The sequence below is a fragment of the Parus major genome, chromosome 6, assembly GCF_001522545.3.
Source record: "Parus major isolate Abel chromosome 6, Parus_major1.1, whole genome shotgun sequence".
NCBI lineage: Eukaryota > Metazoa > Chordata > Aves > Passeriformes > Paridae > Parus > Parus major.
Window position 1 is genome coordinate 2,617,791 of NC_031775.1, and position 13,132 is coordinate 2,630,922.

Genomic DNA, 13,132 nt, shown 5'->3' on the forward strand with positions numbered 1-13,132 from the left:
TTGTGCAGAGCAGTTGTTGTTTGCACTATTCTTCAAAACTCAGTGGGATTGTCACGGTCAGTGCTCATGCAATAGAAATAGGGATGAGAAAATAATATTTGGAATGTGCCAACCTCTCCCCCACCTAACTTTGAGCAGAAGGAAAGCATCAGCACTGCCCTGCTCCCAGCCCCATCCTCCACAGACACCTCCTGAACTTCCTGCTGCTGCTCTTTCTCCAGTTAAATGCTATCAAGTTGTGTGGCTGCTCAGAGTTCATCTTGCCTGCCACAAGGTGCTTGTCCAGCTCTAATCTGGTTTATTGGCAGGCTAGACAGAGCCTGCAGGATGTGCTCCCACGGCTGCAGCCCAGAGTGACCCTTCTGGGAGGAGGCACATCTTGCCCTTCCATCCTGGCTGCTCCTTGGTGCTTGCCAGCGGGGAGTTATTTGGATAATGCCACACGTCTTGCAAATATTTATGTCCCAAAGCCTGCCTGCAAACGTCAGGCCTCCTGCTGACTCGTGAAGTAGGAAGAAATGGTTCTCTCTAAGATCCCTGGGAATATTTATTGGAAGACTGAGGCTCCAAGCACTGTCTGCAGCATTCCATTGCCACACGCCCATGGCACTTCAGCCAGGGATTTCTCCAGGCTGGAGAGAGCTGATGGAACTTCCCTGGTGACAGTCCCATCCATCACAAGTGTTGGGTGAATCAGAGTGAGGGATGTGAAGTCTGTGTCGCTTTTCTCTCCTCCCCATCCATCACAATTCCTGTGAATCCCCTTCCTGAACTTTCACTGGAGCAGCTGTCTATTTCCCTGGCTGTGCCAGCATTCCCTGTGGATGTGTTTATGTCAGGGAGGAGCAAAGTGCTTTTGCAGAGCACATCCATCTCTCCTGGCCCACGGTGCATTTGGAGGCGCTCCTGACGTGTTCTCAGCCTCTAATCCAGGAGAGCAGAGTGAGCTGTCTCTGCTCAGAGGATCTCTAATTGGATTTCTGCATCTATGTAAATTAGGTTATCATTCCCTTGGCAGATTTCCTGCCTGTTGCACCAGGGTGATGCCGTCTCTGTGGTGGCCATCAGTAACTCCCTTCTCCAGGGAATGGGTGCAGCTCACTGTCCACACCTTCATTTATCCCCAGGGAGCCACACAGACCTCCAAATGCACTGATAAACTTGGGGGAACTGTGGGATTTGCCATGTAGCTCCGCTCCTCATCCTTGCCTCCAGTCAGGGGTCACTGCATGGAACTGCCAGGACTGGAAGCCCACATGGATAATGGTTTGGATGGAGATGGATGGAGAAACTCCTGCCTTTCAACTACATGGTTCTTTTCAAGATGCATCGTCGTGACCTTCAGGATGTGTTGTCTGGGTCTCTGTGACTCTGTCTTGCTCACTGAGCTCCTTCTGGAGGATTTTGGGTTGTTTCTGGGTCCTTGGGTGTGGAGACATATGGGGACGTGTTTTCTCTGCTATTTTTGTAGGTGCAAGAAGGCTCCAGCACAGCTGTGCTGGATGTGAGCACTGAAACTGTGAAATGCACGGGGTAACAGCCCTCAAAAGTCTGCTTGGTTTTGGCCAGACATCCCTGAGAGACACCCATCCCCCTTCACCATCACTTTGCTACGTGTTCTAGAAGAATTCTGGAACAATTTCTCCATGGCAAGGGAGCTCAGGCCTTGGCAGGGGCTGCCCAGGGAGGTTTGGAGTCCCCATGCCTGGAGGTGTCCAGGGAAGGGCTGGACGTGGCACTCAGTGCTCTGGGCTGGGGACAAGGTGGGGATCAGGCACAGGGTGGACCTGATGGCCTCGAGGATTTTTTCCAACCCAAATGCTTCTCTGATTTTGTGTTTATACCTCTCATTAGCTGCCCAAAGCTTCTCCTGTTTGCTTCAGGTAATCAAGGAGCTGTTTAATCCTTCTCCGAGGGCTTGGTAGTGGTTTCTCAAAATGCAGCTCATGTGGGAGTTCCTCAGAACTGTCAGAGAGTGCAGGAGGAGGCAAATTGTGTTGGCAAGAGCCAACTTCTTCTCCTGCCTGAGCTTGCCAACATTTCTGGTATCTAAACCTGGGGCCTTGTAGGATGCGAAATAGGAGCCTAAAAAAGGGTGGTAAATTAAGATCTGTGGGGTGAGACACATTAAAATGCAAGTTAACCAACTCTTGCCTACAGTATTTTTATACCAACAACAATTTTCAGCGTAGGTGAAAGGGGATTTGAATATTATTTTGCTGAAATGATTTTTCTTTTTAAATGTCGGGTGCCAAAATATGATATAATGAACAGCAGTGTACTGATATATTTAGAAATCCTAAGTGGAGCTGTCTGAGCAACATTCTCTGCAGAGCAACTCGATTCTGCAACTCCAAGTTGTACTGAAGTGCAGGAAAACCTGGAAATGTGAAAGCTGTTTTCCTGGCTTACAGGTTTTGATCAGGGCAGAGTTGTTTAACCTCTTTTTAAATTGGCATTTTGGTTAAAAATTTTAGTGGACTCTTGTGAAGAACATTCTTCCATCCAACTATTCAGGAGGAGGCTCGCTGAAGATACTTAAGTTCCTGCTCAGAAATTTCCTCTAAAACCTGAATATGGGCTGTGGGTTGTGTGTTGTGGGAAAGGGAAGCATTGTAAAGAAAATCCACAAGTGTATTTAAAGGCCTTCACGTTACTTGGTCCCAGACTTGAATCCTACTCTTATTCCCAGTTACTGAGACAAGAATAGCTCTCTGGAGTTATATTTAAAATTCCCTTGAAGGAACATCCAAAGTGGGCTTTATCCAGAGCCAAAACAAACAGCTAAGGCAGACTTATCAGCTATTAAGGGCACTGGAGTCCAAACAAGCCCCAGATCTTACCCAAAGGTCCGAGCTTTTCTCTCCTGCTCTGCTCCCCGGAGTCAGTCATGAAAAGATCTGCTTGTTCTCTTGCAGGTTTTAGGATCTGAAGGTAATATCCAGCATTTCACCCTTCAGGAAGTGCTCTGTGCTGCGGGTTGGTTCCTGCTCTGGGAGCTGTGGCACTAAAAGCCCTCAGGGAGGACCCTCCAGCTTGCCTTGGCACCAAGAATTTCACTTCAGTTGCAAAAGCAGCTTTGCTGAATGGTGTGGGCTTCAGGCTGGTGGTTGAGGGATTAAATAATCATCCTGGAAGTTCTGCTCCTACCTCTGGTTCTTAGATGGGAACCTAGGAGCTGACAACAATCCATAACCCAGCCTGCTGGGAAGGGACGAGTGCCAGGAACGGGTCTGGACTGCTGTCTCTTGTTGATGCTTATTTTGGGATCACTGAAGGTTTTGTCATTCTCAGCTGCCAGTTTGGAACCTCAGGATGCGTGGCCAGGCCACAGGAGATGAGTTAGGGAGATACCCATGGAGTATCACATGGAGTACACATATGGAGATATGTGGGGAGGACACAGAACTGTTGGAACAACTCCTGAAATTGCTGAGGGGACTGGAGCCACTTCCCTCTGGAGCCAGGCTGGGAGAGCTGGGGCTGCTCAGCCTGGAGAAGGGAAGGGGGTGTGGAGACCTCACAGCTCCTTCCAGGGCCTGAAGGGATACAGGGAAGCTGGAGAGGGGCTCTGCATTGGGAACTGGGGTGACAGGACACAGGGAATGGGTTCAAACAGGGGAAATTCAGGTTCCACAGACAGAATTAATTCTTCTCTGTGGAGGTGGAGAGGTCCTGGCACAGAGAAGCTGTGGCTGCCCCTGGATCCCTGGAAGTGTCCAAGGGCAGGTTGGATGGGGCTTGGAGCAGCCTGGCATAGTGGAAAGTGTTTGGGACAGCCCAAAATGGGTGGAAAGAGGTGATTTTAAGGTCCCTCCAACCCAAACCACTCTGGGATTCTGTTCCAGAACAGAGCTGGGTGTGTTTCAGTCTTACCTCCTCTTTGAACTACACAAGGGCTTAAAACAGAATTAGAAGCTCTACAAAGGTGAGCTTTAAGCAAAAAGCTTCCCCAACCCTGCTGGAAACTCGCAGCCTTTGCTTTTTGTGCTGCTTGGAATGGAAACCCCCTTTAGAAAGGGAGGTATGTCTGGGGAGAGTTTAAAAAAAATATCAGTCTAACACTTCTTGCTGTTTATTCGTATCCTGCTGGATAGTTTCTGGAAAGCTGGAGCAGGCACAATCCTTGGCTGTGTTTTCCCTTTTTAAGGAAGGTTTTTTTTTCTCTTTTTCCATGGCCACATTTTGTAGAAGTAAACACTTTTAAACATTTCACGGTGTGGATTTTAAACAGACGGTTGTTGTAGGGATTGGCTGGATTCTTATATCCATCATCAGATTCAGGGGCAGAGGCTGCAGGATTTTTTCCATACTTCTTATCTCTGGAATCAGCTTAATTCCTTGGGCAGGGATATGGAAGGTCCCAAAAAATAGTGCTTTTGTGCATGAGTTTCTACAAATAATTTGGATTTTTACAGCAGTGATAACTGTAAAAAAAGGTGCCACTGGTTGCAGTAGCTTTGAGCAGGATTTATTTTGTGAGTAAATCAGGAATTCTCATCTCCCAGGACATTTTTACTGCTGTAAGCTTGAGCTCTCTCTGTCTGCTTGGTCGAGTTCCTGTGGATATTTCCTTCCTAAATATGGAGATTTAGGTTATTACTAGTATTTGTTAATTCCTGGTAGGGGAAACTCAAGATAAAATACTCTTTCCCCCCCAAAATTGACATATTGAAAAGTTTTGCTCAAAGTTTCGAGATGGAAACAGCTAAAAAAAATGGTCTTGCTTATTTCTGTCACTGCCAAATGTGGTTTGTCTTCCCCTTTTTTGCAGGCATCTTCCAGCCTGTCCAACCAGTGCATTGCTTTTTGCTTTCCTTACTGGTAGTTTCAATGGTTTTGCTGCAAAGCTGTGGTGGTGAACACCCTAAAATTCAGAATTGTGTCACTATAATCTTGAAATTGAACTCTTAATTTCTTCTGTTTTTCCTGATCCACCTCTGTTTGATCAGCTCTTGCCAGCAGCAGATTCTCTGGGGAATGATTCCTGGGTAGCTCCCCTTGACCCCCAGGTTGCTGCAGGCTCCAATGCAAACTGGGATTGCACCAGAATGGGGTGTGGTGGGAGGGCTTTGCTTTCTGGAAGCATCCCTAGAAGGGTCTGTCAGAAGTTTTTCCATCTGCTCCTAAGTTCTTCCCTTCCTTAAAGCCAGCAAGTGGCTTTTCCACATTGAAATGAGCCTTTTTGGGATGAAGAATAACTTTGTGTTCTAATATTTATTGTATGTGCCAGAAGGTACAAACCCAGCGTAAGGAACATGGCTTTTGTTGCTGAGAGGGAACAGCCTGGGATGAGCATTGGTTGTGTTCCTTGGAAAATGGGAATTCCTGTTGGATAACAATGGATTGTGCTGCAGGGTTGGGTGTTTACTTGGGTATTTACTTTACTTATTTTCCCCTTGTAAAGCACTGGGGATTAACTTGGGCTGCAAAGCATCCCAGGATGGTTTGGGCTGGAAGGGACCTCAAAGCCCAGCCAGTGCCACCCCTGCCATGGACAGGGACACCTTCCACTATCCCAGGCTGCTCCAAGCTCCAAAATCCAACCTGGCCTTGGACACTTCCAGGGATCCAGGGGCAGCCACAGCTTCTCTGGGAATTCCATTCCAGCCCCTCCCCGCCCTCCCAGGGAACAATTCTTTGTCAATATCCCATCTATCCCTGCCCTCTGGAAGTGGGAATTCATTCCCCCTTGTCCTGTCCCTCCATCCCTTGTCCCAAGTCCCTTCTCCAGCTCTCCTGGAGCCCCTTTAGGCACTGGAAGGAGCTGAGATCTCCCTGGAGCTGTCTCCTCTCCAGGCTGAACAATCCCAGCTGTCCCAGCCTTTCCTCCCAGCAGAGCTGCTCCATCCCTCTGATCATCCTGGTGCCTCCCCTGGCCTCTCTCCAGCAGCTCCAGGTCCCTCCTGTGCTGGGCCCCAGGGCTGGGGCAGCTCTGCAGGTGGGGTCTCACCTGAGCACAGGGACAGAGGGGCAGAATCCCCCATCCCTCAAGCTCCCCACACTCCTGGGGATGCATCTCAGGGGTTTTATTTCCCATCTGCTACAATCCAATATTTTTATTTATCTCCACCTTTGTGCCGGTGGGTGTTCACAGCAGGATTTGAAATCCAGCATTTTATGGTCACTGCAGACCTTTAACATAAAGCTTTCCACAGCTCAGCACGGCTTCTGTGCTTGCTGGGACAAAAAACTGAATTTCTCTGGCTTGTTGGGGGTGCTGGTGGCTGGCTGTGGTGGGGCTGGGGGAGCAGAGCACCCCCAGTAGAGCTGTGGGAGGTGTGTGGATGGACACCCCTGGCTGTGCTTTGCCCCTGAGAGGCTGCACAGCCAGGTTTGTGTGCATTGGGTGTACTTGTAGGCAACTTGTTCAGGTTCTTTTTGCATGACTTCTGCAAATTCAAATGCAATTAGCTTCTTCCTCCTGTTGCCTTATTAATTACCGTGATGGACCTAAACTGATTTGGGACAGGATGTATCACAGAGGATTGTGCCCTCTTTTTAAACTCTTCATCAAGTCTCCAGCACATTTGGTCATTAATCTTTCAGGAAAACAGGGATGGCTTGGTGCCAGGCTGCTTGCTCTGGAGAGGAAAGATGGCAATAACTGCTTTCTACTCTGAGTGACCCTCTGAAGGCAGAGACATTGACTCCAGTGCTAAGTAAATATTCATGGAAACCCTTCTCCTTCAGACAAGCTCATTTGGAAACAGTCCTGCTGCCTTACAAATATTGCAGGTTATTTTGTTTGTGCATTGTTCCTATTAGAAACCCGAAGCAGAAAGTACAGAAGGAATACTGTTGGAAAATAAGAGCTAATGGAGCAGCTATATCTTGTTTAAAGCACTTATTTGCCGTGGCAGGAGTATGATTTTTAACCATTTAAAATATTTTTTATTCTGTATTACTGGGTAGATTCCTATATTCATGTGTGTGGGATAGCTGCTGTTTTGAAATAATGGTGATGATTAAGGAATGGTGTGGTTTGGAGAAGCACTTATTAGGGAAAAATTGGGGACTAGGAGTTAATTCATGTGCTCTGAGGTTCATGTGTTTCTGGGCTGGTGACAAGGTGGGGATTTGGCCTGATGGTCTGGGAGGGCTTTTCCCACCTGGGATTGTACATTAGAATAAACACAATAGAAAAAAGCCTCTTTATCTGAAATGGCACCTGTGAATTACAGGGAAAGAAAAGCTAATAATAATAATAATAATAAAATAATGTGGAAGTTGCTGAAGGCCTGGCACATGCCAGTGTGAGGGGCTGGCAAGCCACAGTGCATGAGTAATTTTTCTGAATTATTAAGAGTGACGAATATTCTCTCACAGGGAACAATAGAGGAGCTCTGCTTGTAGCTCTGACGTTGTATTTTTAGTACCAACTCATTTTCAAGTATGTCAAACTCAGCTTTTTTTCTTGCTTTATTCTAAAAGATGGATGGAATGTTTCCTGCTGGAAGGGTTTGGAGCTCCCAAACTATGGAGGGTGGTTTAGTCTGTGGTGGGAGGGCTGGAAGGAGATGATTTTTAACATTTTTTTCCAAAGCAGTCCAGGATTCTATGAAATACTCTCATAAATAAGCAGCTGGCTTGCAAGGTGGTTTTGCTCCTCCAGCCAGCACTGTTTAAGGGCAGCTGGAGGTGCTTTTCTCACAGGCTTTGTAGTCAAAGTCTCATCTTAACCAATTATCCCTACTAATAAAGCCTATTTTGCTCACATTCGAGCATGACTGAGTTATTATCCAGCCCTTTCCGTGTGGGTATTTAATTTTAGGATGCTCTGATGTGGCAGAGATGAAGCTGTGTTTCATTGATGTCCCAGCCAACATGTTTTCCTTCATGATGATGTATTTTGTGGGGTGGTTAAAAGGGCTGGGATGACTCAGGAGCCCCTGAGCTTGCTCTGATATTCCTGTGTCGAGGATAGAGACTGAATCAGGTGGTTCAGATGTTCTGTTACACATCTGATATCATATTATATTACTATTAATATAATATTGATAATATTATTAAGCTCTTGAATTCCCTAAATTTATTCACATTGGGTCTGTTTTGCTGCTTCTCCCCCAGCTAGAATCATAAAGGTTGAAAAAGACCTTTAAGCTGATTTAGACCGAGTTTTCCGGTTCCTTTGCTGTTGTTTGGACCAAATTTCCCAATTCCTCTTCAAATCCTTTCCCATGTTCAATTCCAACAAGAAGAGCACTGTTTTGTGCTGAGGATCTCTACATCCAGAGGGAAGTTTGACTTGGGCCAGGAATTCCCTACAGTCTTTTTGGGTATTCTTGCAGCAACTCCTCTTGAAAGCCTGACTTTATCAAGGAGAAATGAAATAAATTTGGAGCCGTGGAATGAAATAAATGCCTGGAATTAGAATGCAGGTTGACATGATGTACACAAAAGCTTTAACTAGGCTTTCTTTGGTGGGCAGCTGGGTAACATTAATAACAAGCTTGCTGTTATGAGGATTTGGGGTGGCTGAGACCAGAAGAGCAGTCAAGAGCTGAGTCAAGGCATGGTAGGGAAAGCATTGTCTGGCTTGGCACAGGAGGTGGGGTGAGGAAATGGGGTTATGCAGCACCCAGTCAGCCCTACAAATCCCCAGCTGTGCTGAAAGGAAGACATCCCCCAGGTGCAGGTTTTCCTGAGGGTCCTTATTTACACACAGGAAGGGTTGGAGTGGCAGTCAGGGATTGGTGTGCAGGCAGATTCCAGCTCTCAGGAATGGTTTTGTGGTGCCCTGAGCCCACCTCATCCTTGGGCAGCCTGGTCCTGTCCCCTCCTGCCCCTCAGCAGGGTCAGTTCTGGTGGCCTCTGGTGTCCAGAGGAATGAGCTGTGTTGAAACAACCTCCAAACTATCACAGGAATAAAAAGAATCTTAAACATCACCGAGCTGGCTCTGCAGTGGGTGGAACCCTGATCTGCTTCTAACCCTGTGCAAGGACCGTGGTATCCCCAAGGCTGGGCTGGTTTGGGTCTCCTCAAGTCCCAGTTTGGCTCTTTTTCAAGAAGATGTGACCCATTGAAGTGTTTTTATTTGAAAAGTTTGCTTCATTTTCATCTTTCAGCAGCTGAAACCCTCCTGACTGCTCAGGAAACTGCTGGCTGTGAGCAGCTCAGCCCCCAGGGTCAGGACTGAGGAGCTGCTGGAGGTGTTTTAGGAGCTTTAGTTTTGGTCTAGATCAAGATTTAACATCTCAGTTGTCCACCAGCACAAGTGGCTTTAGGAATTTTGTGCCAAATGCCTCCTGTAGCCAATATAATATAAATAAGCCAATATAATATAAATACTCAGACAATCCGTGCAGCGTCACCCTTTGGTGTGCTCCAGTTTGTATAATTATTGGAAAATATAATAAACCAAGTTATAAATCTGCTACCCTCTTGTTTGTGCTTCCTTTCAGTTTTGTGTATGGATGATATTCCAAGTAGCTGTGTTTATTGTAGATGTGAAACTTGTAGCTAAAAGAGGATTTTGCAACTCTACGAAATCTATTTATATTTCAATGCTGGGCATATCTAAAGCTTGTTTACAAAAAATAATTGCAAGTTCACATCTCTTTGTTTAATTTACTTTATGTATTTTTTTCCTTTGACTTCACTGCACATTTTTAGGGAAAACACTGATTTCTTTTTTTAATTTTTTCTTTTTTTTTATTTTTTTGTTTCCCAGGTCCAAGGAGCTAATAAAGGAAGCAATCCTTGACAATGACTTCATGAAGAACCTGGAATTATCCCAGATCCAGGAGATTGTGGATTGTATGTACCCAGTGGAGTATGGCAAGGACAGCTGCATCATCAAGGAGGGAGATGTGGGTTCCCTGGTCTACGTCATGGAAGGTAGGATTGGGAAAGATCTTATTTATTCCTTTTTTCCAACACTTAGAGACAAAAACTTTGGTGGGAGAAATGGTTTCGGAGAAAGAGGCTGTCTAAATATGGTTGCTTAAAAATTGTGTGGACTGCTTTTGCCTGGAAAATTCTGCCTGGGTAAAGAAAGGAGGTGAAAGATGTTAACCCTGCACTGGAATAAACCTCCCCTAACCAGAGGAGGGATTGGAGGCAGTGTTTTGCTGGATAAATGAGGATTTTAAACAGAAGGAATGATGGAGATGGGGAGTGGCTGTGGAACAGGGAGAAGGTGATCACAGTCTCCTCCCAGGTATAAATGCTGGTACAGCATGAGGGGTTCTCCACAGGAGCTTGGGAGGATGGGAAATGGTGTTGGTGCATCCTGGGCACAAAGGAAGGGCAGCACCTGTGCTCAAGCACCTCTGCTTTGGCACAGGGGGTTTCTTAGGGAGCACCAGAGCAGGGCTTTGTCAAAATCTTCTAACAGATGTTGCCAATGCTCTGCATTTCCAAAATCCCAGCTCCTTGTGTTTGGTGTTGTCTTCTTTCCAGGTTCTCTCACTCTTCATGTGTCAAACTGAGCATGTTTTGTGTATATTTGTGGTTTATATTTTTAAGGCAGTGTGTGTCAGCTGTCAGAGTTACTGAGCTGGATCAACCCTTGTGTGCATCCAGCATCCCTCTCCTCAGAGCAGCTGATCCTGAGTTCTGAGGGAAATATCCCTCTTTTCCTCCATGGTGTGACCACAATGGATAAATGCTTATCAAATTCTTCTTGCTCCTCTTCAGAACTATCTGGTGGACTCGAACATTTTGGCCAGATAACACCTAAGGGGGAGTGGAGGTTTTTCACTTGCCCATCTATATTTTAATATCTTAAATTGTTCTTTTAAACAAAACTCTTTCCAAGGCAGTAAGCCATCCTTTAAACAAGCTTTCCTGCCAAATTCCTCGTGCTGTATAGTTGCAGATACTCCTCACTGGTTTCCCAAAACAACTTGAAGCTTCTGTCCTTTTAAGGTTAAGTCTTTTCTCAAGGCACAGGTTTAATTCCTCTGGTTTTTCATAGTTTTGAATTTTGCACATTGAAATGGTTTTTCTGTGAATTATGTGTTTCCACCCCCAGCACTGCATGGAAACATGTAAGGTTTTCATGGAAAGTTTTAAAGTTTTCAGTCCTCTGAATACAGAGAATACTTTGAGGTGCAGAATCTGTTCTGTTGATGATAAAAAAAACAAAACTGCTTTAAAATAATCATTGAATCATATTTTCTTCCTAGTGGAAACATGGAGGATTTGCACTGTGCAGTTCTGTGCTGGCTTCCCAAATTCCCCCCACACCAGAGGTTTGCTTATGGGGTTTTTGCTGCCTGGCTGCTTTTGGGATGTTGTGTTCAATGGTGTCCTTGGAAAAAAGCCCTAAGAACAGGACAGGCTGGAATCAGGGTGTATTTCTCCCCTGCTCAGCCTCTTCCCTCTCCCTGGAGAGGATTTTGGGGGGATTTAGGGGCAGAACTGTTTCCAGCATGGTTTGGGGTATTGAGCATGGCTTGGTGCTCAGATAACCCTTTACTGCAGATAGATTTTATCATATTTATGGTTATTATTTATCAGATGGCCACGTGGTGATGAGTGTGCAACAAATGTGTTTTTGTGTTTGTGTTTCTTGGGAAAACTTGAGGTTTTTCCATGTTCTCCTGGCAGCCCTGTGTGTGTGAGGGCACGACTTGGCTCTTCCCTTGGCTTTGTAACTTAATTTAAGATTATTTAGATAGCTCCCTAAATATGCATAATGCTTTGCAAACCGAATTATGGAGAGTTTATAGTCTATGTTTAGACATAATGCAGTGAGTGATGATGAAGTCATGGAAATGGGAGAGGACATTATCAAATAGGTTGGGGTATGGTTATGAGAGCTCATTTTGTTTTATCATCCTGTGTCCTCTCAATTATTAACACAATAAACCCAAATAAAAACTCTGTTCTTTGCAAAACTCTACTGGAGAGACCCATCTTTGAGTATTACTGAGAAGTGTTTTCTCAAAAATCAAATAAATACTGTCCTCCTTCCATTAATTCCTTTTTCCTTCCTTACTTGGGCTCTTTTTCTTCTCTGAGCTGCTTGTGAGAAAAAACAGAGCTTTGAGTCAGGAGCTGAAGTTGAAATTTCTCAGCATGCAGAATCCTGAATTTAGAGCTTCTTTGCTTTTAATAAGTCTAATAAGCTTTATTTATTTTTTTTTGTATTCTGGGGTGACTTTAGCCACAGTCTGTGTCTTGCTGGCCAAATTCCCACCTCTAGGGATGTGAGGGCCCTTGGTTCAGGCTTTCAGGTGTTGTTCCCACCACAGCCTATTCTTTATTTATTTATTCTTTATTTTATTTATTTAATTTTTATTTAGTTTTTATCTATTCTCTGGCTTCACTCTGCTTTTGCTGTTCCTTCAGCCCTCTGGGAACACCCCTTGATTCCCTTGTGTTCAAAAAGTAGCAAGAAACCCCCTCAACTTTTATTTACTGAAATGGGTCAAGAGATTCCCTAAGCCTTGAGCAACTCCAAAAATTTCCTTTCCAGCTGTGCTTTGAAGGTGGGAATGAACGGATTTGTGATGTGACAAGTACCCATCAGGGGCTGAAATTGCTGGCAGCATTAAACATCCCTGCTGTGCCCACCTCCAGCAGGAATATTCCTCCAGGCTGTGAGACTGGGAATGAAAAGGGGGATGAGTGATGCTCTGCCTTAAAATACTCCACACTGGAAATCTGGGCTCTGCAGGGAAAACAATTGTGAGAGGAAAATAAACTTATTTATTGGATATATTCCCTTTCCTGGGAGAAATCTTGAAACTCTGAGAGGAGTCCAACAGAATATTTGCCTTCAAACTGAGAGTTTTTAGAGCCAAAATAAGTTCTTGCTTATTAATCATAAATGAGCCCGCTACCTCCATTTTTTTTTTTAAAATTAAGGGAAAAAACTTAAACATTTTCCAAGCGGTAGTTTTGCAGGTTTGCATTTGCTGACTTCACAACATTCCTAAAATTCTGCTGAAAGCACTTAAAAATGTGGCAGCCTGGAGAGGTGTTTTCAGAGAGCTCCACCTCAGATCTGGGGTGTTGACAGGCTGGGGCTGTTCGTGGGTGCTGCCTCACACTGATGAGGATAAATGTTATATCCCACCTCCGACCCCAAATGTTTCCTCTGGCTGAGCTGGTGGCTGCAGGCTGTCAGCTTGGATTAGGGCAGGAAAATCCTGTGGAGAAATCAGGTGACAAGGTCCA

The 13,132-nt window shown here is 45.3% G+C and overlaps 1 protein-coding gene across 2 annotated transcripts in view; it reads left to right on the plus strand.

The window, feature by feature from the left end:
• Positions 1-13,132, plus strand: part of PRKG1 (protein kinase cGMP-dependent 1) — a 369,556-nt gene that overhangs the window by 50,423 nt on the left and 306,001 nt on the right. For both annotated transcript variants that reach the window (XM_015633750.3, XM_015633749.1), the window contains exon 2: positions 9,675-9,841. In XM_015633750.3, the coding sequence (XP_015489236.1) occupies positions 9,675-9,841 (167 nt within the window). The remainder of the gene's footprint in view (positions 1-9,674; positions 9,842-13,132) is intronic.